This window comes from Lineus longissimus, chromosome 13 (assembly GCF_910592395.1).
Source record: "Lineus longissimus chromosome 13, tnLinLong1.2, whole genome shotgun sequence".
NCBI lineage: Eukaryota > Metazoa > Nemertea > Pilidiophora > Heteronemertea > Lineidae > Lineus > Lineus longissimus.
Window position 1 is genome coordinate 4,204,292 of NC_088320.1, and position 27,828 is coordinate 4,232,119.

Consider the following 27,828-nt stretch of genomic DNA (forward strand, 5'->3'; position numbering starts at 1 on the left):
CCAGATACCGTACATGTTCACTATGAACAAAACTCCCAGTTCTGACAAAAGTCTTGCAAGCTTATGCTGTCAGTAGCTGTGCCTGAATGAATTAACCTGTCAGTATTTTCAAAAAGAAGACCATACCAACAAATGGCAAGAAATACAGAACCACAAAGATATAAAAAAGCAACAAAAAAGATGCGACAAAAAGATGAGCAACGAAGCGGCGGCAACAATTATGCCCACTGAACCATCGCGCTAATTCATAGTGACATGCCCGTATTTTGCCAGACAAACAAAATTTCGTTAGAATAGGTGGATAGGCACATTCTGCCCCAGGATAGAAAATAGTTATTTTTGCTGACACTGTGTAGGTCGTCCCTACATGCGGCGATCACAAACACAACACTCAATACTGTTTAATTCAATTTTCGATAACAATTGGTTACATCGCCGCCATTTTGAATTTCTCAACGCCATCGGCTTGGGCCGGGGCGAGTCGGGTAAAGCGACATTCCTAGTCCCTGCATCACTTTAGGCTTGCCTTTTGGATGCCTTAACACGATTATGATAGCGTGATTTTGATATTATATCATTTCGAAGCAAAAGGCCGCCGGGATTCTACGCCATTTGAATCTCACGCCTGTCGGACGCCGCGGCCCAACCTCAACGGTATCAGCGCACACAACGCATGTTTTCTATTTTGTCCTGACACGGATCTGTAAACAGAGGCTGTGCGAGAACAGGCGTTCACAACAGGACGCAGTTACCTGATGCCAGAGTAATGAAAAACAAATGAGCTAGAACAACTGGCGACAGTATTGTCCAAGAATACCAAATGCTTGACTATTTCATTGCTGGAATTGTACGCGCAACAGGACTGCAACTCGTCTGTGTTCGCATACTTTCATTCACTTGTACTGAAAGCGGTTTGTGCACGGTCGATTTTATCGCAATCTCCAGGAAATATCTTTCATCGGAAAGCTGTTGTCGCCAGACGAAGGACCGAGCCAGGTAGTCTAAATTGCATTATGTAAGGGCAATTCAGCATATCAGCTTATCTTTCCTTGGGAACCGATCGTCTAGCCGGTGTGACGTAAGTTCGTCTAGATCTTTGAGATCGTAACTTCGGTTTCCTGTTTACAAAGGGTGGGAGTTTGAAGCAAGAAGAGGCACCATTTTTTCTATCACTAGGAGGACATCCCTGACGGGTGTTTTGGGTTCGATTGTTCAAAAAGGGACTGGAAGTGTTGGTTGAAAAGTATGGATGATATAATGCAGACATTACTGACGTAACAGGTGAATATCAGACCAACTATTGCTGGTGAAAATAAAGGTAGGAAAGGCATTTTGCATTTTCTTTGAAAGCTTTGAATCTTGCCGGACCTGGGCGCAACCCAAAACGGCTTTTCTGCGGGTGGATGAAAGCGGATAAATGAAAGTTGAGACTCACCGAATCCGTCGCCTGGTCCCTCCATTTTGTCCAATAATGAACGTCAAACGGTTGCCATGGCAACATTATATATCCTCGGTTTCAATTTCGAAAACTATTTGACCGAGAATTTCGCAGATTTCGCAGAGTTTGGCGAAAAATTTGAAACCAGACTGGTCTTAGCCGAATTATGGGTGAAAAGTGAGCCCTGGTGCCGAAAAATAAGTTTCACGGGAATCAGACGGCCCATCGATCAAAACACAATGAACATTTAGAAGAAATATTCCGGCGCCCTCATTGGCTGTTGTAACCACGTGATCAATTTAAGGCTCATAATCCTGTCAACTGCGACGTGTAATTTAGGTTCATTTATTTCAGATTTATCTCTGCTATCGACAGCTAATTTGTGGTTCAGCTTTGACAGATAGAGGCTGTAAAACTAGGTACATTATGAATTCTACAGGCGACTACACCTTGTGTAATCTGGACACTCGGACCTATTCCACAAATTACCAACACGATCAGGTTGTCTGCGGGAACGGATACGGGTATCAAAACGTAAACAATGGTTTGATGGACACAGGACAGATCGGATACACAGGAAACCATGTACATAATACGCAAAATGGACCTACAATACACGATGTCCCGGGACAGACTTTACATAGACTTTCGCCAGTTGACCCAAGTCAAAATCATCACATTTCTTCATATAGTCAAACCATGATACCAGACTTACACGACGATTATGTCAGTTTACAGCAAGTACAACCGAGCCATGCGGACTCACAAAATTATTCTATGTCATATTTTAACGGACAGGGAAATTTACAAAATGGGGAAGTTTCAAGTCACAGCCAGTGTGGTGGTTACGGCTATAATAACTTGGACAACGGCTCCCCAACTAGTGATATCACCAATTACATTCCCAGAACTAGCCAAAATATTTCTCAAACGGGTCCGCCGCAAGAACTGGAAAGTCACATATCACAACGGCAGCCTCCGCAACAAACGCCAAGTCCGCCTATAGCCACGTATAAATGGATGCAAGTAAAGCGAGGAAATCAAACAAAAATAGGTAAATATAATCGCATTTACTTTTCATCTAAATTTCATTTCATTCTCCGTGACCTGTTTGGTTTTTTGCCATCCTACACAGTTGATGCCATGTTTTTCGTTGTTTCGGCTCACTTTGTTCACGGCGTTATCTTTTCAAACGTGTTCGCTTTTCATTTTTCGTCTTTCATTCATCATGTTCATGGCACGACCGATCAAAAACTGATGCTATGGAGTTAATGAAAACCCCACAGATGTTGAGAATATTAAATCAAACTTCATGCAAGCCCTTCAGATAACTTTCAAACTAATTTTCAATTCGGCACGTCCGGTATTTGAAACTTTAAATTGGTCTTGTGCGAAAGCCCGGTCGCGCGAGCTGTGTGTTTTCGGCCGCCATTTCTGTTGAGGCGTGCGTGGATTCTATTACAGAAACCACTGACTTTCTTGGTAAATCTTTGTAATGAACTTTGTGTGAAATAGAGTGACATTTTTATTTCACACAAGCTTCATATCACATCGTAACGTAGCCCTTCCATGAACAAATCTGAGTTTTTTCATCGAATCATAACTTTGCCTTTTATGATTCTCATCAAATTCCCAATTTAGAATAGTTCTCCCAACCTTTTTAAAAGTTTTCGGATATTATGCATTCTTGCCAGCCCAGTACAAGCCCCTCAAAAATTATTTCATTTTTCATGGCTTTCCTCAGCCACCTACAATAGCAGTAGAGCTCCTTACACACATCAAATCATCCTGAACATTTGTGCCTCGAAGGAAAAGATTACTACAAGCAGCATAGCGTATCCGCAGCGAAACTAAGAATAAAATATTTACGAAATTGTCAAGTTTCATTATGCTTCGAAATCCCTTGGAATATTTGAGTGGTGTGGGTAAATCTCTGTGCTGTGTTTTGCCAAGCGGAATTCGTGGTACCGGTGCTCCAGTGTGCATCAACGACATGTGCATACCAATCCAGAAACTTATTTTTTGATGTCACTGGAAAAAAATTTATCTGTAAAAAAACAATGACAACAACAACAACAACTTGAAGATAAACTGCATTAGATTGCTCAGGCCCTAAAGCTACAAAAATGTTTTGGAGGTGGCGAGGCTTTGCAACCAAACATCGTTTCACAACATTCGTTTACTGATAAACATGTTGGACCTAATTTGATGGGGTTCTTTTTCAGAAGCAGATTCTGAGAGAGAAAAAAACCCATCTATGTCCGGTACACAACACCCAGCTACATTACAGTTTTTGCCTTGCACGAGTCGTCAGAAAAAGCACGTGTTTTGGTCTTTACTTTGATTTATTTCGGAACATCTATCTTCAAGTGCAGCAATAAATTATTTCTTTCTTAGGTAGCCACGCGATGGTGTATGGATTGACATGAATATTGCCTGACAGGTGTAAATATTTTTTATTGTAATTGAATTCGATATTCTTGTTTAATGGCCGTAAACTCTTCAGAAAAAAACAGTTTGTCACTGTCATCCACGAAGTTGGGTCGAATCAGCCAAATTTGACCAATGATATAATTTACGTCCTAGGGTCGACAAGTTGCGAGTCAGAGAATACATAACCTACTGCTTAATACTATTGACCAACTAATAAATAACAACATTATGAAAAAAAATTCTTGATTCTATGTTCGAGAATAACATTACAGAAGTTTTACAGAAGTTTGTAAGGAGGGTAACCTATTGTCAAAGATTCGGCAGAACAACTTTTTTGTACTTTACAAAGATATGCGCAACTCCATACTTTATTTACTGTTATAAGATATTATACACACCTTCACCTGTCCGCGTCAATCCGTGTTCGAAAAGGTGACGTTTAGGTAATTTTGTTGCATCGAGGGAAATTACCTTTGACACACATCTATTAAACTGGTAGACTATACCGTTGAAGAGCACCTCCTTGGATATCCTAACCTTTTTAACACTTCCAATTTCTGAAAGTTTTTCAAAAAGATTTTTCTTAATTTCAAAACGGGAAACAAATGGGGTGTCTTAGAACTAACAGTGCATTACCCTACTTGATGTGGCAAACTTGATAAACTTTTAAAAACTTGATGCAGCCCCCTTTAGAGATGAATGTTCTAGTTTCTAACTCAGATAATTTGAACGTTTGAAAGTAACTAACAGTCTATCACGTTAGGCCTGAATGTCATGATATTTTAAAAGATTAAGTCCGGCACTTTCAAACTGCAGCATCATTGCACTATATGTCAGTCCCATTGAACTCTGTGCCTGTGAAACACAGTCCTACTTTTCTTTTCAAACTAGAAGTTCATGTGTGATGGGTGAACCAAAGGTGACCCTATTTCTCCAGGCGATGCAGCCCAATTTACCCGGCCCTTTACCATACACTGGTCGAGCAGGGTGTTTATAATTCTTTATGCCACGAGAAAGAAGCAGGATCAGTCAAGAAAATTATCTTTGAAGTCGGCTACATTGATATTCAAAGTATTTTTGGCAACATGATTGAACCCTGAAAAAGAAGTGGTATACGCGTTTTGAAACGTATGCATTCATATCTCATGGATATGTTTTTTCTCCAAAATAAAACAAAACCGATGTTCTTCTTTTCTTCTGATTCATTTGCGAGAACACTGCTATCGCCACCGTGCGAGTTTCGAAGGAATCTTTCACTCCTTTGACAGATGGAGGAGTGATATTGGAAATTACTGTGTACGCTTTGAGGTCGTTTCAGAGTTTCAATCCAAGTTGAATCCACCTTTGGTCTTTGAGACGTAATTCCCCTGGTGTATGCAGTTTATTTAAATTATTCACCAATTAATTTTAATTTTGAAGTTCGCATAATGCGCGGGTGAGAAACGATGGGTGTTTTTGTTTGGTGGCGTTAATGAACCTTGTCGTTGTTGATTAAAATCTTAATTAGAAATTTAGAATAGTTTTATGTCCTATATCTGCTGAGACATATATTTTGCAGTTTTTAATTTTTTTGTCTGATGAACGTACTGTATATCATTTCGATTCAAACTTGATACAAACATAGCTTTTATCATTAATTATCAAACCACATGAGACGCAGACAGAGACAGAGTGATCTCTCTACTCTTACCATACCAAAACATGTGTGCACTGGTATCCATCCTGTGCATGTTTAAATTAAGTTGTTTTGTTTATGTTCAATTCATTATTTTGCGTTCTCACTTAGCTGAAAGTGTAGTGCTACTACAGTAACTAGTCTGTGTTCCTTTTTGCGTTCCATACATCAAAAGAACGGTTACATCTCCGAACAATCTCGAAATATTTACCTGATATTATACAGTTCGCAAGAATAACATTCGGTATCATTGAGCAGACGGTTATGGACAAGTTTCAAATATTTGCTTAGAATTTACACGAATCCAGATAACATCTGAAGTAGCATAACTGATAAACCTCTGACAACAATTTCTGTCACGAGGTCAGTCATGGCAAGACATAAGCTACTCGCAGTGCTCTCTGTTATATCTGTTATCTGGGCGTCCCGACATGCCATACACAACAGTATAGTGCTACAAGACCGTTGAGATTTTGTTTTGAAGACGGTGCTTGACCGCTCTCTGGTTAGAAACGATAGGCCAGATCCAAAATTATCATCTCATTATTAGGTATCAGGAAATGAATCCAGAGAACTTATCACATTCGGGTTTTCGGGTCCTCTCACACTACCAGCAGTGTATGACCGGTCACACACTGCTGACACTACGAATAAACCTGGTGGAGATCACCGACCGAAATCTATTAAAATGTTTCGACAAGATATTAACCTTAGAGAGATAAGGGCCCCGATCGCTCGGAGCCATGTCGCCTTTTCCAACGACTAACAAAGACGACGCATTGGGGCCGAAGGGACAAGTTGACTCGGACCCATTCGGATGCACTCGTCTACAAAATCGTCGCTGTCCTCTAAACATCTCTAAAGTTATCCAAACTAAACCACGGAGGCGATAGAAATCTACACCCTTTGATGTAAAATGCCACACAAAAGGCTTTTCTGCCCAGACGCCGCGCTCAAACGTGTGGAAAGAATTCTCAAACCTCCACATTCAATATTTATGCTCCAAACGACAAAGTCATTAAAGTTATGCTAAGATCCGAAAAGCCCACCATTTTTGCAAACATCGCTGCGAAAGTGCTTTAACTATCGGTGTCCCCATTCGTGGTTGAATGGAATTATTTTTAGCTTCGCCGGATTATGGACACCGTGCAATGGTCCAGTGTTGTTATTGTCCAGCCTCTCAGATAAGATTGGGGTCTCCTCCATTCAGCAGTGTGTTTTGAAAAGGCAGGACGTTTTCAAGATTGGTCGCGTTTCGCTATCAATGTTCTGCCCAGCATTATATGATGCTCGCAACGGTTGCTTCATTGGCCAAGTTGTGATTCTTCTCAAGTTGCAAATGAACACGCAACACTTTTATCTGATTCTGATTGGAGCATTGTGCTTTTTTGGTGGCCATATGATCAAATCTGTGTGCATGCCTTATCTACTGGCCATAGACCATGGGCCAACAAATGTACGAACTGTAACAAAGCATGGCGATAAGCCTTAACACTAAGACTTTATCTTAACCTTCGACTGGAGGCGAGCTCATCTGCTGAATGTTCAGAAGCGTAATTAAAAGACCATACCACATTGTTTCGAAAGAAGAGCAGAAAATAGCATGAAAAGGCAACCAGGTATCTGATTACGATCGTCTGATTAGTTTGTGCCCCTAATATCAACAGTTATGATTGGGGTGTGGGTGTCGTCCCGTGACCAGCTCTTGTTCAGTTGGTGAGCGTCTGCACAAACGACACCTTAGAAGTGAAAACAAGCCAGACAAGCAATGGGTAGAAAGAATTACTGTCCACACTATTAATATGATTGATAGCAATGTCAAAATAATTTCTCTTGACCTGCTAGACATAAAGGGAACCAATCCACAAGCATCCGTATTTGTACCAACCTTTCTTGTCATAAAGCTAGAGGGAATTGCTCGAGATCTGGAGGGGAGAGGGTCAAGGTACTGCCCGGATCCACTGCTTCCCTGCTGAAAATGCAAAGCAAAGCATGAAGCTCGAGATGACCTTATTCCATTCCCACCCATTGACTATGATATAGCAGTTTTAAATGCACCACGCAGTAGCATGAAATGTCAGTGAAAGTCTCTCCTCCAAGACTACCCATGTCTTCCGTATCTTTATCATATCTGAAAGAACCCTAATTCAACTCCAGTCAGATCCTCCAAGCGAATTTAAAAAATCTTCTTGCAAGACACATTCACCTTCATTCATACTTAAAATAAAAGATCCGAGCTAAAAAAGCAACCTATTGTCCCTATCCTGCGATTTTTCATTTGCAAACAAAAGTTGCCGAGTCTTTGATGTTGATATTCTTTTCATTCTTATCCTTTGAAACTGAGTCTGGCAAACTTCAAACGTGAATAGCTGAACTCAACTTCCATTAAATAGTAATTTGGCCACGGTTGCAGTGAGTGTACTTCCCTGATCATTACCAATAAAAGTAATTAGTCATTGGCAGGTCCACTATTGGATTTAGCCTTGAAACTGGTCTAAAGGGATTGGTACTCGGTCTCAGTAGATTGATACCTGGTCTCCGCATTGGCAGGCTAGTCAGGTAATCAAGTCGTACATGAATGATACTTGCAATTCGAATGCACATGTATATGTATAATGACTGGATGTTTTTCGAAGCCATTCGACCTACTTTGATCAAGATGTTGAAAGTATTTCCCATTTGCTGGAAACACTGCACATGTGTATAGCCTTTTTGGCAATGCTGGCTCGGTTCTACCTTTTTGGTTCAATCCCGTCCATGACAATCTCTACCACTATTAACTCGAAAGTTACTTAAGAAAGCAAGATAAATTTGCCAATATCTCCAAACCAATCATCATTCTGACCCCACCAGGGCAACTAAAGTCGCAAACGTGTCGTAGAGGATCTTTGTCCAGTAGTGTTAAAAAACTGTCGACCCCACCCATTTGCGAATGCAGCCCACCTTACTTTACCATCATCTAATAAGACTAACCACCTCACGTCATCTCTAACAGCACAGCCAATCACAAACATGGCTATCTTTTTGCTCGAGTTCCTTCAAGGTGACGGAAGGGTAAATACGGAATGACAGTGTTGCCATAGCCTTGAACTAAAAACACATTTGTTTTCTTTAATTAAATTGTATTGGCGTTTCATGATATTATTGATGTGGTCTTATTGGTTCTGAAACATGAGAAGATACCTGAAGGTTGGGGTTGATTGTCTTTATTTTAGAACAGATTTGGATTGTTCCTGTCGGATATGAACATATTGATATATTATATCAATCACGAAGCGTTCGAGGCGCGTTGGGGAGGGGTGGTAGACAATTGGTGCATATGATCACGGTTACGAAATATGGGTGGCCAGAGAAGACTTTGATTTTAATCGAATCGGCTAGCTAAACAACTTTAAATTTCAATCAGCTGAACTACTTTAAGTTACAAGTTTTAATATTCAGACTCCTTACTCCTGCTGATCATTATTCATTAATACAATGCAATATAATCATTCGAACTAATATGATCTCAAAATTATTTTCGACCAAATTATTATTAAAAGTCATGATGTGCTATTTACTTCTTCTCGACACCATCGCATCAGAGTTCACCCCTAGTCCATCATATGTGCAGTATCGATCTTCGATTGATGGGAATTAGATTGTAGGGTCAAGGATACCCACCCCTCCATTCTGATGGAAGGAATACTAATCGAGTTTAAATCGTAATGAGTGCTGAGGGTTCATTCAGTGACCATCAGTATTTTCTCATTGGGTGCCAGTGCATATTGCTTTGGACGCTTTGAAGGTGATTGGGATTTACAAGGACAATCTCATTAGCCTCGGTGAGGCGATGTGGATTTAGGCTCAATCTCAGATGGGACTTTATACGCAGATTAAACATCCTCTGCATGATTGATCCATTGGGTTTCTTCTGGTCAGTATAGTTTGTTTGTTTTTGTTTGGGGGGTGGGGTGGGGGGGGGGGGGGGGGGGGGGTGACACCCAGGGTCAAGATATCCTTTTTGAATATTTTTTTGTTTCCAATAGGACATCAAACCTGCACATTACTTTTCGACACCATAAGTACCTCCATCTTGTAAAATATCAAAAAATTATGAACATTCTGACTATCAGAGATTTCGGTTGAGCTGTATTTTTTATTTCAAAATGATGTTGATAGATATATTTGTTATCAAATCAAACGTATAAGCAATAATCGAATGAATATGTCCCCCTTCCTTACCAGGCATGAGGCACGTTCTAGTCACTTACCTTTGCCATACCAAGCCACTTTAATTCTAAATATCACTCCATTCAATTCAGCACAACAATGAAGCGACTGCAGCGCAATACTGACTTTGAAATTAATTAACTAAGGATTCCATTGGTTTTATTGTGAGGTTAAACAATCTGGAATCATATACAATAGGGATCATAGGCAGAAGTTGATTGTATGGCATGTATTGATAATGTCAGATAGAGTTTATGAGACAGGCTGAATATGGCAGAGCAGAGTGAAAGGCATATCAGTCTTTCATACTGCAGACCACATTCTGTTTAATTTTCAAAATATAAACTTACATGAAATATGATATTTAGGTATATCCATCCAGTCGGCTATATCGCACAAAAAATCAGAGATGTATAAAACTTGTTTTTAATCATCAGTAGCAAATGATGAATATTTCAAAATCAGAATAGAAGGTCGACCTTAAAGATATCGGAAAAAGTTATGCAATTTAAACTTAATTCAAATGTACAAATGCATGGTAACTTCAAGTTCGTCTAATTCCCTCAACATGAAACATAGCTCATTGTGCCAATGACTGCATCGTCAGTTCCTCGGGTGCAGGTGCTAATCTCTGCCTCTCTTTGCACAAAGCATCAATTTGGTTGTGGCTAATGTCGATTTCATTTAAAGTAATGTAATTAAATTTGCAGCTGTTATACCTCTGTGACATGAAGATGACTCTACACTAATTCAATTCTGAAATTATTTCTGACCTCGATAGCTGCGACGATTTGGCTTTGGTGGATATGAATAATCATTGGATAATCACTGTGTTTGTATCATGGGAAGTCAGCATGAAGGATTGAAAATGAAACTATCATATAACAATAAAATGGGGGAAATCTGTAGATACATGGACAACCAGGTATTGCCAACCATGCACTTCTTGAAGACATTTTTTTAGATATCATTATCTTTAGCCTACCTACTAGACTTACCATGCAGACTTAAAATGGGTGCCCCAAGGTTATTTTTTGAAATATTCCTTCATGAATTTGACAGAAAATCGAAAGAAAGATGCTAGCATTGTCCGTCAGTATTGTAAACGCGTCAAGCTTGATTATGTGAAAGCCGTCTGTCAAGAAGCTGTCTTTATTAATTAAGCTCCATTTTGGCAGTTAAAATCGTCTGGTGCTGAAGCCAACGCGTAAAGAGTATTTCTAATAATCGGAATTGATCGAATTAGGTTTTTTTATCTTTTCGGATTAACGATGAAAATGACACCATGACCCAATTCCGGCATTTAATATTTATCTTTCATACAAAGTGAAATCACTAGTCGACACATTACATGAAATGAAATTTTTGGTTTCTAAAAACTCACGACACACTTGTAATTTGCAGCATTAATGCACTTATCAACGCATTCAGCTGCCCATTGTTACGAGAAGAATCATTGTCACCGGTAATTCAATTCAGCATGACTCTATATCCGCTATGCTCGATGTTTCCTCGGAGAAGCATGTGCTAAGCAAGGGTAATTCAATTTGTGTCATCAGCATATTAGGCAAGAAGATCAAGTTTACGTTATTGTCCTCGCCCGGGAAAAAAATATTCCATGAGCATCATTACTTCAGTGAAACCCTTCAGCAAAGCGTCAAATATTGTTTACAGTGTAAAATCACTTTTTGCTTCCATGAGAACTCGTCCCTGGTCGAAAATCTCTATAACACTCTAAGAGGATAATCTTATACAGTTTGTACACATGTGGATGTACATTCGTACCGGGATGCTTGTAACATTCTTAGTCAAGATCTTAAGAATCTTACAAGAATCTTACAAGAATCTTGAGTGAACGAATGTAGATCTTAACGAAGAATTTTATAGGAATCCTACCAGGATTTTCGACCTGGGTACCAACTAAATTGTTCAATGATTGTCCAGTGATGAAACGTTTGTGAGAACGATGCCTTAGCTTACTTTACAATATAAGTACCTGTATATTCCCTCGACAATCTCTAATAGGTTCTCAGAGCCCTGTTTCATTGGCTCCAAAGAAAATGATGAATAAATGATATCAGTCAATTTGGCGTGACAGGCCTCGGAAGGTTTTCTGAAATGTTCACTGAATGGACATTTCATGGCAATACCTCTCACTGACTTACTATAGAACCGACTCTCGTACTGTGTGTGACTGGACGTTCAGGGTTGTTATCACATTGCTATTGCAAATGACATAAACAAAAAGGTTATCCGCTTGGCCTAACAAGAAAACATGATTGAAAATACCAGCAAAGAATAATTGTGTTCTGACTCACTTTTCTATTAACCAGAGTTCCGTTGTTGAATAGAATAAAAGAAAGTCACGCAAAACTTGTGCTGAGATCGTGTTTTGATTTTGTTGACGGACAATGAGTGCCAATGATAATTGAATAAGCTGAAGTTGCAATGCAAGATCTTGGATGAATGTGTATGGTTTATCGAGATGCAGGTTTAGTTGTACACATGCATTTGTTAGAGCATGGTAAATACGAAGTATATGTATCTATTCTTGTTATCCAAATTATTGAACCTTTAGATTCCTATGATATCATTCTAATTTCTTATCAATTTCATGTTAGTCAGAATGTGTTAATTTCCATATTGGTTGATCTGCTCGTCGCCAAAATACAAGCATAACATGGGAATTTAACATGTTACATCACACTTTACACTTCTTTATATATTGTTCTATAACTCATTTTCCTTCTCTTTTTCAGGACCATCTGCAATGAACAGGGATATCTCATGTATGTATATTTCACTTGTTACTACATGTAGAAGTTAGCTTATCCTTTTATAACTGACAAAAACAATACCCTTGGGTTGTCTGTGACATGAATAATTAAATTAATAAAATAATTGAACTGAATAATTAAATGCTAACATGTTATAATGTATACATTATTGTTTGTACTTAATTGTGGACTTCAAGCACTGTAAAATGATGTATATTATTGTCAAGTAAGGATGTTTAAGTTAATGCATGACACTTTCATTTCATGTTCAAATGCTTGAATTCTCATACTTGACACTTTCCTATTGCTAACGATGCGGCTATGAGACCCTATCAGGCTGAACATTTTGTTCGAGCTGCCTTAGTTTCCCACATCCTGGTGACTAATGAACATAATACTGGAGTACTTCTATCAGCAAGGTGATGGCTTTTCCATGTCGGTTATGTCCGAACACTCCACAACTTTGAGAGGTGCTACGACTCGCGGTGCATTTCAGTGTGACGATATCATAATCACCAGTGCATTGATGCACATTCACCCCAAATGACACACACTAAAATTCTAACAACTCATGATGAACTGGACTCCAAATTCTGAACCTTGAGAGGTGTCATGACGTGGCCAAAGAACAGATGTCTGCCCAAGGCACTTTTCGGTCTAACTGCGCGCGATTGATATTATGATTATGACCAATCATCATCTTGCTCACACAATATAGTACGAGATACAATCCCGGCTAAGGCCAGATCGGTATTCGGGCTCAGGCAAGATCGTTTTTTTTCGGAACTCAATTATATGACACAATCTTGGGATTGGTCATGAGCCAGTATATTGAGAGAGTTTCCTCGGATTGCTTAAGGGTACACTCCTGAAATGTACACCTAGCTAGATTTGCGGGTCCACGAGCATGAATACTGCTAATAGGGATAAATAACTTTCATTGTTGCTGAGACGAGCCATCTAATTGGTTTATTCGGCCCTGATTGCATACAAGCGAAAGGTGATCAATGTAACACATTCGCCAATTGTTGGGTTGTGGTGATTAGCGGTCGATAGTTTGGATCATCTCGAGAGGAAAGGGTCCCAAATCAAATTCGATCGGGGCTGCGGGCGTGTTTTAGACCGGATCGACCGGAAATAAAAACGCTTTTTGAGGTTTTACACGATATCCCCGGACCTAAAAAAACAAACTTTGCTTCGTTAATGCAGCAGTGCTTGTGCATTCACTGCGAGTTAACCATTGTGTATTTCCTCTCCGATCTTATGTTTTATAAAGATTCTGTTAATTATCGGTTTTGGTCGTTTACGTGTGTTGTTTTACAATTATGTTGTTGAAGTATCGTATGGCTTTGCCCAACGCCAAGCCCCCAAACCACCTCCGCCCCAAACCCCGGTAAAAAAACTGGATGGCGAGACCGGTAGATTCGAAAACATCCCTCGACAATGATGACATTTTCTGCTCAAATTTGCGATATCATGATGCCTTAAGTAACCGCGATTATCACTTGTCAGTTCCACGAAGGACCCTTTGTTTTAGCCGTAGCGATAAAAAAGTGCCAGTCAGAGTTTGATGTCTCTCATCACGGCACTGAGATCAATGCCAATCTGGATTATGCACCTGCCGAGGTTACTTTCAAGGCAATTTCCCTTGTTTCATATTCAAATATCCTAGAGGTTTAATCAGACAGGTCCACTAATCGCATGGCGTCATGAGAGGTTTTGGCTGAGCAAAAAAATGAACCTATTGTCCGAGGCAGAATAATTCCCGTCATGATCTGGGCAGTAGTGGCAATAGATAACTTTTTTATCGCATGTTTAATTAGATTGTCTGCGCTAATTAAGGAATTATCAATAGCTTGTAGTGCTCTGTGGCAATGTTATGATCGCGAGACCCTCGATTGCCTTAATTTTCCAAGATGGCAGCGAACTCGATCATTATGACGTTGCAGTAAAACTTCAAAAGTGCGTCGTCAAGTCATGTTTACGGAATGGACTTGTACATTGAAAAGTAGTCCCAGATGAAGATATATCTAAGGATGACCAGGTCGTTACCATATCGAGGCGTTTACTTGGTCCTCCGTTGCCGAAAGCTGGGCAAGGTAATGGAGCAGATGTACTGGGCGTAGCTGTCATGGGCGTGGTAGTATGTTCCTCTGCTAATACTGGCCTTGGACTTTGCCAGTGAGAACCACCACCGTGCAATAAGATGATAGAAATAATTGAAGCAGGCTTAATGGCTTCGTACAACAAAGACCCATGCACCATATTGGCTTATCCTTCCGTTGCCTGAAGCTATTCAAACTAAGGATAGCTGATATGCAGGTGGACAGTTAGCGTAATGCAAATTGTCAATCCATTTGACGGGGAAACAAATGCAGCACTGTGACACGATCCTTCCGATTGACGGATATTGGTGATGACGTCTACGGACTCGGAAATCGCCGCCGGGTTTATGATAAAAAAATGGTTGGTATCGGTCCATGAGTTTGCTAATTGCTTACGCTTCGATTGTCGGATATTGCCATAAGCCGGACGAAGTGTCCCCTCCGAGAGAAGCATCTTCTCTGGCAATTACATCGCCCCACCATCATTGCAGATCAGGCTGTCCATGTGACTATCAACTAAGCATCATTATGATGCCCAAGTAAAGGTGCTTGAAGCTCGAGCGAACATTTCATAAGCTCAGGACGCAGGCATAAGCCATTTCTATTAGGCAACATAGTTTACAGCAAAATAGCATATGGAAACAATAAAAACGCTTATGAGCTGGAAAAGTACTGTTTTTTTCATCATTTAGCCTACGATTGCATAACAGGCACACATGTCTTGTAAAGTTGACATTTTTAAGTACGGTCGTTTTAAGTTAATCCCTTCCACCACTCGGCCACGGAAGTCGAGCAATGAGCAATATTTTAATTACATCGGCGGCCCGATTGATCCTGCCGGCAGATCGATACCGGGGAGACATACATTTGTCCTGGTATGCAGTGCAAATAGATCGCATCTCGGTTTATTGATTCCTCCGACTGTTTTATCTAATGACTAGATGAAAGCCGGCGAACAGATGCTTTTAGGCTTGGCGTAATTTTCAGTAGGAGTACAGGTGTTATCGAGCTCCCATTCCACCTCTCATAAATACTTTCAATATTATTGGCTGTGTAGATTCGGTTATGTCTTGAAAGGTCAAGAGAGAAGATACTCTGGCACAGACTCGATGGTAAATGCCCCCTACAAATGCCCACCCCACCCCCCTTCAGGAACATCCTCCAAAGACCTTGAAACTGAATCGTAGCCTTGTTATGAATATTTTAACGATTATACCAGCTCCGATCACCATTCTCATGCTTGCCTTACCAATATCGATCCCCAAACAAGATCAATCGCGCCGCCAATGCATTTAAAGCAAGACGCTCTGCTTCGCCGAATATTACAAATTAAACATGCTTTTTAAATCATCTGATGTGAAACCTAATTTGCCACTATGCTACGAGTTCATCTTTAAATCATCGTTTCTGAATTCGCTTCATGTCTTGCATAGAATATTCTCATGAAATATCATACGCCTAGCATTGGTTTGCAATAGATGGAACGAAAATCATCTCATTTGGCCTATTATAGATTTTCACCATTATCCATAAGGCCCATAGGAGCTGATCCGCACTGAGAGAAACCAATCGTCAGCCCTCCGTGACAAGGAATATGATGAACCTTGTTAGTCGCTTGTTATTTTAATCCCGACTTCTCACCTAGATGATCAGGATTTGGATATTGGGTGCTATGGTTTATCAATAAATGTGTGTTCTAGGGCAGGGGGAGCTTTGCAGCTTCCGGTTGTGGATACATTCTCCTATGTGCGACTTCGTCATTGATGAGGATTTGGATACTTCTCTCATATTTGTACCATCATCGTGAAGTTGGTGATTGAGCAAATTGGTAGTTTGTGCCATCATGGGTCCAGTATGTGCCGTCTCGGGTCGAAAATTCAGATTACATTCTTACAAGATTTGTAGTTAAGATCTTATTTAGTTTTGTGTACATGTACTTCTGCATTCGTTACCAAGATGTAAGATTATTAGATCTTAAAAGAATCTTGCAAGAATCCAATGAGGATTGTACATGTACATACATACGAAACTGAATAAGATCTTAACTAAGAATCTTGAGGATCTGATCTGGATTTTCTACCAAGGGTATAATCACATCGAAGATCCATACATATTCCTGAAAGCTCAAATGGTAATGTACTTCGCTTTATCTTTTCAGTTTCTCCGTGGGGAGGTGAGTGCTACATTTCTTGTAAGTTGTCTTCTCATTATTTACATTGTAGTATAGGATGAAACATATTTCTCTCAGACCTGGTTGTTCTCATCTTTGGGTCACCCTGTGTGTGTCAGTTTCACCAGCAAGGCTTCGTGATTTGCTTATTGTATACGACATCTCAAAATTTATATTTTTGGACAACTTGAACATGTTGAACAATAAGGGATCCCATTCTCCAGTGAACCGTTCCCCATACATTGACACTCTATACCTTAGCCATTAGTCATATCCCAAAGGCCATTGAAAATCTCGAAATTCAATTTCGAGAGTAATACATTTTTTTATAAGTCAGTGAATAAAATGTGTTGAAATCTGTATCTTGTCTCCCATTGATTTCCTAGAGGATCGGCGAATTCTCTGAACGACAAGGTAACTGACAATATCAATAGGATTTCGAATAGAAAAAAGTAACAGCAAATACAAGTGACATGACGTTTGATCTGGTGATGGTAATGGAACTGTAATCCATGTGAGAGGATTTCCATTGGTATTTTCGGAGGCAAGGTGTTGGTTTCAACGCCAGTCTCAGAATAACATTGTTAGAGGAAGCAACGAAGATAATAGTGAGCGAACGGGATATTCCATTCACTATGCCCTCCGACTTTGAAATGACTAGGTGCATTTATCAAGATCCCAGTTCATGGCTAGCATTTCCACCATCTTTGGCAACGAGTAGCAAATGACCTTGCAGTCAACACAGAATAAATGGCTACAACAGAACAATGATGTTAATCTCCCAGTGAATGGGGAACACGACTGGCACCAGCTCAGTTAATTTCTTCGACCGATGACCACCCCTCGGGACGTGCCCTTTCAAAAGATACCCTCCGAAATAATTATCTTAAAATTAATTCTTTATTGTTACTGCATCGGTTACTTGGTCATAAATGACCAGATGATAGCCAAAGATGACCTCCCTTTCTGTTGGGCGTGGCGGCTAAATGGACATAGACCGTCCTCAAGAGGGCTTTCCCACGGATTAGTGCCCATTCAATGGCTTGTGGTTATAGGATAGCTTCATCGAGGCTCTCAATTAATTGCAGGGGAAGATTATTGCTGTTATTCTTAGAGAGGGAACTCCTTCTTGTTGCCAATATAAATATTTTCATAGCATTCGATAAGAAAGGAGCTACCAAATGGATTCATTTCGCATTGTTTCTCTTTGTACGATCATAGCAGGGTGGATGAGGAAGTTCGCAATGATAGGGACATAATGGTCGGTAATACGATACAAAAAAGATCATTAGTATATTTTTGAGACATATGATTATTCAAACAAACAAATAGACCTCAAAACACAGATGAGGGAGTAGAAATACTTTAGGCACGTCAGCAAAGAAGGCAGTGGCCGTTCCCTACAGTTTTCTTCGATCTTCTTGCCTAAAGCTGTAATATCCTATGGGTCTATTAAAAAGAGGGAATGTCCGTATCTCGAAAGAGATTTCTGAAACGAGTTTACGTTTGCCCCCTCCATCTGCCCTTGACTCTTCATGTGCAGTCGCCGACATAAAGGTTTATTTACAGGTGATAGCAGTGCAGCCATAAGCCAAGAAGCCTTCAATCAGAAATATCGTCTCAACCCCGTGCATGAATGATATCAAATCAAAGCATTTCATTTTACTCCGATGTCCTCCAATCATGCAGTGTTTGCATTCCGTATCCAATGTCGTCATAGTGTATCGCATTGTCATCTAATATGATTTCACGTCCACGATATATTTGTCTAGCAGTACGACTAGATACTGAAATATGTCTATTAGATTAGTTGACTTGAAGTCATCAAGGTTATTTGTGAAGCCACGACCTTGGATAGTGTTTCCTTTATAATGCTATTGATCTTCCGACAGTCCAAAACCAGCCGAATATACCCATATTCACTGTAGAACAGTCCTTTGCAATGTGTTCTATTTTTCCACAACCATAACATGGGATGGACTCGAGATTGTTCCAAGCCTGTCATTGCCGTTCTTAGCTCGTCTTGTCTAAAGTTACCCTAACCACGTTTAGTGACAGTGGGCACATACAACGTACACAAAAGGCCTGTCAAATTTGTCATAATACTGATCATCTGGAAACAACTGATGGGCGGTGACAGGAGACGATCTGGAGGGAATCAGGGGAATTTCCGTCTTCGTACGGCCAGTGGAGAGGTGCGAATGTTCGCATTCGGTTAGCTCATAACAATGGGGCAAACCCCGGTTTCACGGATTTTTACCTCCACACACGATAAGCTGACTAATAGTTGACAATGGCTATCATAAGGCAATAATGGCCATATTGTACACAGAACGTACTCTCCTGATAAACCATTCGGCCTGTCATTTTCTACATCCAGGCGATGTGGCTACAGTCATCAAGGGAAATATGAAGCTGCTGATTGACTAGCCTAGCTTATACAATCTCTTAGTGCGATAAACACAGTGTATAGTGGTGTGCTAGCATTATCTGCTTTGAGCCAGCTAACAATGCCAAAGGCGTCGGCTAGCTTTACCACGAATCACTCAATTGACACTGAGAGATTGTTTAGATGCGACATCCTTTCAACTGAAATATCTGCATTTTCCTTTTTTGTTATGTAATGCCTTATGTTGACAAGCTGGACAATGTAACAGAAAAACGAATAGCTCATGTTTGACAAATTTATTCATTTGTGGTAATATGTCCAGAAACAGAAAAAAAATGAGTGTAAAATTCAAAAGGTAACTTTGCTCATAGATCAGCATGAAGTGCATCAAAAAGAGGCAGAACTAATGATATGGCTGGATGACTTTAATTACCTTGAAATCATTATTTGGTACTAGAAAGTGAATCGCTTGGCTGATAAAGTTAATATGATTTTTGCAATTTGATGCAACACCACGAAGCATCACATCCGTGTCAACTTAGCTGTGATCCGCATTGTGAGCATGGATTTATAAAGGAGTCGCATGCAAACCGTATTCGAAGCAAAATCAACGGTATTTATGTAAGCCCTGTTGTTCCTGTGTATCCAAACCCTGAGCATTTTATTGACGATCACGGAAAATCTGTTTAACATTAACTGTTTGTCTATATTATTGATGATTTTTGCGCAAACTTTTAGTTCAAACGGATGGATAGAAGCACGGAACAGTTTGGTTTACGCCGTCATTAGCTATAATCTATGAGTATAGAGATGTTTAGTAAAATGAGAACAGTGACATCAACGATAGGTATTGACGACATGCCATACAATGCCAGAGTCGCCGACTGAAACTCAACAGACAAAGATCCAGCGAGACGTTGTGCGAATGTGCGTCTGATATCCTAAAACGATACATGCAGTACCCATTTGAGGGCGTTTACCTTTCCTGATACGGGCAAGATGAGCATACATAACCAAATGTCTTGTACAAGGTTTGCATCGGTAATGGTGCAAGTCCAGTCTTAATTCACAATACCTTGCATTGATAGTAACCTTAAATGAAACAGCCACAACACAGTCAAGCAACCACAGGAATCGGACAAGTTCAGCCTATTATTCGAACGAGATTTTTTTGGATAAAACCTCGGGGAGTCGAGGTTCGGCAACGAGACATCTAGAGCCGGTCTCCCAGGGTAAACCATGCGGTTCCGAGTCGTGTCGCTGTGATGTGTGGCCGTTCATGCGAACCACGACTGAACCCGACTCGAGCACGACCTGCTTATCTCCTCGCCAGCCACGCTTACAACTGCATGAATTTTTTATCGGCTGTGATTGAAACTTTTCCCTTTCTAATCCGGCATGAAACGAACCTTGGCGCTCTCTTACGAGTTTAAATTAGCCCGGTGCCACACGGGGAGATATCAAGCGCAGGTTCTTGTATTTGAACCGCCCCAAGATGGCTACGGTTTCTCGACGTGTCGGACGGTAATATTAACTGTCAGCGCGGTTAAAAACTCAATGGAGCCGCGTGGGGCGATCTGGCAATTAGAAGTCACGTTAATAAAACGTCAATTCAGTCTGTGGTTTAATATTTTCCGTTGGTCATGTGTTGTTTACCATGTTTACGCTACGCGATATGTAACGTGGTACTGAATTCTACTACAGATGCCAGTTTGTTACACACGTTGTAGCATACACAGTTTTTTTCATTATGATTGACTATTGACCACAGGGAGGGGAGGACGTATGCTCTTCTGGTGCATTTGACTCATAGCATGTTGTAGTATGAACATGGGGAGGATGGAAGGCCACACAATGAACCAATTTTAAGACAGATTTTTCTTTTGGTGTAGATACAGCCTTTTCTTTTCTTGTAAAATGTTTGGTTGTCAATGAACGTCCTCTCTACCCCTGTGTCAATTAACATGTAGGCATATCTCAACGCTAATGGCTAGGAATCAACTAGTTCACTTATGAGTTCACCTCTGAGGGTGTGAACTGTTACGAACGAACAATCTGAAACAAGTCTGAGCTCAGCATTCTACTTAGTCTAAGCATAATCCACACTGCAAAAGTAAAAGCCAGCTCGCCTGTGATAAACCACAAGGAAACGTCACTGGCAAGGAAAGAAATAGAGTGAAAATATCCTGGGATCTGTCAATCAGATTTATTACTCAGGATTGCGCCGGATCTTGGCGCTGGTTCGGAAACTCGGGTAGTGACAGGAGTTTATCTCTTACCGACCATCCAATCATACAAATAGATACAATTACGTTACCCATGAAATCGTTTAGTTGCAAGACTTCCAGGAAGCGTTTCGGTGGGGTGGTGGTGAGGAGCGGTGGGGTCAAAACACCCCTTTTGTCCTCTGTCGGTGTCAACATGGACCATTATCGGCATGAAAAATACGTTTTCGGGATCCTGGAGGGAAGAATTTGGTCCTCTTCCCCCAGGCTGGACGAACGAGGTAAAACATGTTACTGTTCTTCATTCATATCTCCCATGTCACTGAACGACCGATGTCATTCAATTTCGAAATAATTCAAACGTATATCTGTGTTTCAAAGGCTTCCTTCATATCGAAATTCGTTCGTAAGCATTGAGTCATTTTCACAAATCTCTATACATATGCCAACTCGCTGATTACTCAATTGGCATCCTGCCCCGCTGGTGACACAGGAGAAACAAGTATTAAGGTTTTATTGGTTCTCACTAATTCAATCAGAGAGTGCGATCGGATGAAGGTTCAGAAGGAAGCGTAGAGCGACAAGGACACGACAGCCCAGATTGGCTGCTTCCTTGATCTACCAGTTCTACAACTGACGCTGGTTCTGTTTGGAATCTGGTTCCACAATCGGTTCTGTGGAGATCGGTTCTTCGCTAGGTTCTGTGGAATTCTTTTCTAGCTGCTAAGTTCCTGACGCGTTCGCTGATGAACATGGTTCTATTGACCGTGTTCATGTAATACATGTATGTACATTTATAGTCCATCGAGTTCTGGGTGATCGCTTTTCATTTAGGGGTGTACGCCAGAGTCATCTTGATCTACGCTATAAAGATCTTTGAAGGTACTGGGTTCTCTGGAGAATCTGGTTCTACGCTAGGTTCTCTGAAGAGTCCAGGAGTGCTTCTTTACTGGATTATTTGGGTTATCTGGCCTCAAATGCAGTAGACATAGTATCTAATGCCGGGTTGTTGTAAATTTGGTATACATCCCTGTGTTTAGAATATAACTAATGTTCTGCACGATGTTCTACGGAGAATCTAGAACTGGATCACAATCAAAACCATCGATGAAGGATCATCTCCACTTGGAATCGGTCCTTCATCACTATGTTTATGGAGTCGTTCTGGCAAGTGACCACCATATAGTTCTGGCAATATCAGGGCAATTCTCCTTTACCTCGAAGCGAAAGAACTTTGCTTCTTGATGGGCTACGTTTGCAGTGTTGCTGTGACTCTTCTATTCTTGATTGCCTTGCTATTGTTAGGTTTCGCACTGCCGTTATGTGATTGACATGAACACAAAAGAACAGCAAGGCGACTCGAGGAGAGAGATGTAAAGAAACTCTGGTTGAGTAAGATGAAATTGCTACCTTTCCTCATTGTGTCAACTCCATGCCTAGATCCGTAGGTGCCTTTGTTTTTGAGGAAAAAGGAAACCGAATTGAAAGCTTAAACAAGTAGCTTCAGATTAATGTACAAGTGCAAATTAAAGGAGGATTAAATACAATCGACCCTATTGCCAATCATAGCTGTCAAAATGGTTCCAGCGATAGCGGTGTTGGGTTTGTTATGTAAAATTCCTAGATCTCGAGAGTGGCAATTTAATTTCTTTATTTTGAACTCGATTGAAATTACGAACGCCCTGTCGTGGGTCTGGGACCTCACGTCATTTGCCGAGGGACCTCACGGTCTCTAACTAGCGTGAGTTGATAATGCATTGTGTCGACACGCTTTGAGGCACAATCAGAATCCGCGTTAATTAGAAAGGAATCTGCCTTTCAACCATCGTATTTGAGATCTCTCCTGGGCTCTTCGTGCCTGTATTTTACACGGGCAATGCGTATAAAAAAAGACTACGCACGCTTTACGAAAAATGCAATATCTGATGCAAATAGAAAACAATTGCTCATGCATAGTTAATGTTGATATCTGCGCTTTCTGTGCATGTTCATGTGCGTGCATGTGCATGTGGGACTGATAAAAGAGCAGCGTAAACACTGTTCCGTGGTTGCACATGTATTTTCAAACGTCCATTGACAGCTCTGGACTTGGCTAAAGGATGACATAACTGACCAGAGCGCATGACTTGAGCAATGTCGTGATGACCATACTGCTCTATCTATTGGCTTTAGCTGTCTCAAAACCATACTCTATCGGCCAGGCTAGTCTGCTAGCTATTACCACGTTCATATAGCATACTAACCATCTCCAGATCCCCTCGCTGCATTTCCCTTTGATCTAAGCCGGTTAACTGGATGATATTGGGATCGCTTTCCAATGGGTCGTTACATAAGACGGCACGGGACATTGATCTGTGACTACGCAGCCATGCACTGACTAGCGCTAAGTAACTCCGCTCATGCAAGGCCCGGATGCGAAAAACTGCGGCAACCTCACAATATGGCGGACACTCGGATTCAAAAAGGATAACAGAATTAATCTATTAAAGAAATATGCGCAGTAATGTTTTTTGAAAGAGGGGTCTACTGATTAGAATCGGTCGGATGTCGAAAAAATAATCAACTCTAAAACAAGTGGCTCAGGGCGTTTGTTTGTGTTACCACGATAAAACATCCTCCCCGCGACAGTTGGGCTGCAGTCGAGCATTACCGTTACTAGGCAGCCATTGTTTTTCTCTCCTCGACTTGATTTCGATTTTGATTGCCACTCACACTAGACTTTCTCCTTTGCTGGGTCCATTGTCTCCTCTCATTCTCGTTGTCAAAATTGCGTAATTACGTATTAAAGTGAATTTATGCGTTCACGCGTAGGTTGCTAACAAAACGAGAGTTTAATGGACACGATTTCATGTATGAGTGAATGTTCCGAGTGGCTTTGATATCATTTGGTACACTGCTCACGTTTTTGGCTAATTTCAATTATGTTCAGTGTTTTTGGTTTCGCATTTTTGTCGTTTCAAAATGCTTGGGTGCATATTTTTAATACGTTGTTATTTCTAAGCGGGTGGCCAAACAGGCTGGAAAGTGTTCATGAATAAAACCAGTATCCTAAGAGTTGTTATGTTTTATTAGACTACCAGTTTTACAATGACATACACTCAGTTCTCAACGTTGATTCTTTGTCTCGTGTATGTTCAAATTAATTAGCACAAACATAGGTTTCTATACTGACTTACACCATGTCTTTCTTTGCCTCGCTTGCAGTATTATTAGGTTCTAAGCTTACATCATTCGGCGAACATGAGGAACAGGTACCATGCCTTATGAGTCAGTTCAGTTCAGTTTCAGCTATTGATTGAAAACTACGCATCCCACTGATGACAATAAACTAGTCTAACTATACATAACTGACAACCTTTTTCCTTTCTTTTACTTTCAGCACAAAAAATCAACGACTATGGCTTTGCCGGACAGCCGAATACGGGAAGGACCAATTTTACAAACAAACAACTTACGGAACTGGAGAAAGAATTTCATTTTAATAAATATCTCACGCGGGCACGGCGGATAGAAATCGCCGCCGCACTAGGACTAAATGAAACCCAAGTAAAAATATGGTTTCAAAATCGGCGGATGAAGCAAAAGAAACGGATGAAGGAGGGATTGGTGCAAAATAATAACACTGCCGCAGACACTAATGGCCAATGTACACAACTTCAGGATGATTCGACAACGAGCGAAGACTAGGTCTTCTAATTCCGGACAGTGTGCTCTATTCTCGGACGGTCACATTCTATGGCGGAAGATGATTCGAAAACTATTAGAGTAAACTGCCATTTTCTGAGGCTATCGGGTATAATTCAATGGCATGTTTTCTTTGTCAGGGTTCGAATACTTGTCTTGTTACTCAACCCTCCCGCCAATTAGAGGGCTGGGGCTCAAAAACATCGACTTGACACTGTAATCAGGCAAGGGCTGCAGGCCATGACTCACGAAGGAAGAAGGTGCCATATTATGCCTGCAGCATTCAAACACTGTAACTGTCGAGGTTTATCAGAATACAGTCACAAACCTAAGATCTGATGTTCCCCAGCTCAGAACATTCTGCTCTTTCTCTGAACTTTCGAAAAACACGGTTCAAAGTATTTTTCAAAGAAAAATATACCTGTACACAGTCATGTAAACAGAAATTTATAAAACGTATGTATACATTTTTGATGTAAAAGATGTGAGGTTATTTATTTATGTGGACGTGTATATAATGAGTGTATGTCAGTTGGTTTACTGGTGAATATTTTTGTGTTGTGACCAAGATTAACGAAACAAATGGTGCTTTAGCCCTTCTGTCAATTCTTTAATATAGTGATGACTTGGAAAATACCACGGTGGACAAATGTCGTCTCGCATTTGTATTTCTCAAGTGACGCCACTTCCGTGGTAAACCCGATACCATTATCTTTTTTGAATCCATGTGCTTATAAAAGGAACCGGACTGAATGTTTAATTATCAATAGAGCTCTCTGGAAAGCTTACTCGCCCGGATGTGTTCAGGGTGGTATCCTCAAAGTCAAAAATACGTTCATGCAGACAGGAATTAGAACTTTCTGTTCAATTCTAGTAGAATAGAATAGTTTGTGAGCACTCTCAATAATGACTAAAACCAGTCGCCACCGTGTGACGATTATTTTACTTTTGTTCTTCAGGCTGCTCTTCGGTAGGCAAGTGTACTGATAATAACGCTACCTCAATTAGCAATAAAGCTAGTGATCTTTATAAACTGACGACCTTTGTATCGTGGATCAGTTAGAATTCGATGATCCCACATGTCGACATTGATAACTTTTATAAGATATTTGTGCTGATTCAAACCCCCGAGGTTCCCAATTTATTTCAACATTCTGAGATTGTAGTACTTAAATTTGCAGTTAGATTTCAGAGCACGACATATTTCCGGTCGTCTATGATCCTCTTCGGCTATCAAACGCCTGGCATTAGTGCTCTAACATGCAACTTCCGTCTTTGACCTTGACATTAAAGGTCAAGGTAAGTCACGTGTACCTTGCATGTTTGATTATGGCAGTCCGTTAGATGGTGTTTCAGTCCGAGGATGGCTGTAGAAGGAGGCCTTCAGGGAGTGATGTTTTATATTCCAAATATATTAACACTGATCCATAAAACTTGGCATTTGTTGAGATTAGCTTTGCCAGCCTCTATATCACATGTACAAACTGTCTGCCATAACCTTCCAGTGTCAGCACTCTGTAATGTACGACAAATATGTATAAAACCTGAATCTCTGAGCAATAGAACCACTCGTGTATTATAAAGTAGTTGTGGATGTACAAGGTATTTGACTTATTGGGCTTCAACATTTTATTTTATGATCTCTTGCAATATGTTCTGTGTGTATGGCGAATTATTGTATTAATTTGTTGTGTCACTGATCTCAATTGGACTGGCGCCACAGTTCGGTTTCGAGTAGAGTATGACATCAAGATATGTCGGTTTCAGATTCTCCAGTTTTGTTTCAGTTAGAAGTGAAATAAAGGAAAATGGATGCATGTAAAATCAAAATCGAGAAGGAGTCGTTGTGACCTCACTGATGGCATTACAAACTATGTATGCAGTCTGGTTGAGTCACAACGGTTCTCAGTAATGTTAAATAGGGCCATGCTGGAAACGTATAGTTGAAAGACAATATTCACCGTTAAGTTATAAAGGCGTTTGTGTTTAGTTACTCTTTCTCGAGGGAAAAATGTTGTTCTTACGTCAGAATAGGCCTATTTGTGATAATCGGCCGAGCCTTCTTTCCATTGCCTGATAGATGTAAAAGGGGCCAACCAGATAAAATCATTAGAAAGTTTGGAAAAGGTTGGAATCTTAATCACCTTTTAGGTAAACAATGAAACAGTTCAAGTCGAATGCCATTGATGAGCATTCCTATCTAATTTCTAGTCATTAACAGAAATTGCTACGACAATGAATCAAGAACTGTGTATTTATCGATATTCTTTTTCGTTTGTTTTGTCATATTGGTGATAGTGGCTCAAAAGAATCAAATTTCTGGGCTATACTTAATCAACATAGAGAGAGAACAATTAAGTTCATATACAAGTGGGAATCTTGATGACAAATTCGTGATGGGTTACTTAAGGAAAGAGCCGTAACAAGCCGCCATATTTCTGAAAAACACTGTCATACAGTCCTTAAAAAGGCTTTTTTTAGCTTTTGAAAAAAAGAAATGTTTTTCAGTTTGGGTTAGGCGAGCACCAACCAATTACACAATGTCTCGCCTAACCTCTAGTTATCTCGTCACCCACAATACCGGTTCACAGGCCATATTTTACACAGAGTAGATTATCGTTTAAGGTGGTTATTTTGCAGTTGTGTCTCTCGTGTCTGTATTCAACTCATAAGAAGCAGGGTATTGTCTTTTTGAAATAAATTAATTCTTCTTCATGAAA

At 40.4% G+C, this 27,828-nt stretch overlaps 1 protein-coding gene across 1 annotated transcript; it reads left to right on the plus strand.

The window, feature by feature from the left end:
- Nucleotides 1-1,767: 1,767 nt before the first annotated feature.
- On the plus strand, nucleotides 1,768-27,828 carry LOC135498062 (homeobox protein Hox-A1-like). The gene is made up of 4 exons (XM_064788216.1): nucleotides 1,768-2,492; nucleotides 12,518-12,547; nucleotides 16,799-16,831; nucleotides 24,804-27,828. Exons 1-4 carry the CDS (start codon nucleotides 1,865-1,867, stop codon nucleotides 25,109-25,111), a joined length of 999 nt encoding a protein of 332 aa, XP_064644286.1. The 5' UTR covers nucleotides 1,768-1,864; the 3' UTR covers nucleotides 25,112-27,828.

Excerpts from the sequence above, each read along its gene's own strand:
- LOC135498062 (XM_064788216.1), top strand. The coding sequence starts at position 1,865 with ATGAATTCTACAGGCGACTACACCTTGTGTAATCTGGACACTCGGACC. Across the intron at positions 12,548-16,798 it reads AATGAACAGGGATATCTCAT|TTTCTCCGTGGGGAGGTGAG; the intron begins GTATGTATATTT and ends TTATCTTTTCAG. Across the intron at positions 16,832-24,803 it reads AGGTGAGTGCTACATTTCTT|CACAAAAAATCAACGACTAT; the intron begins GTAAGTTGTCTT and ends TTTTACTTTCAG.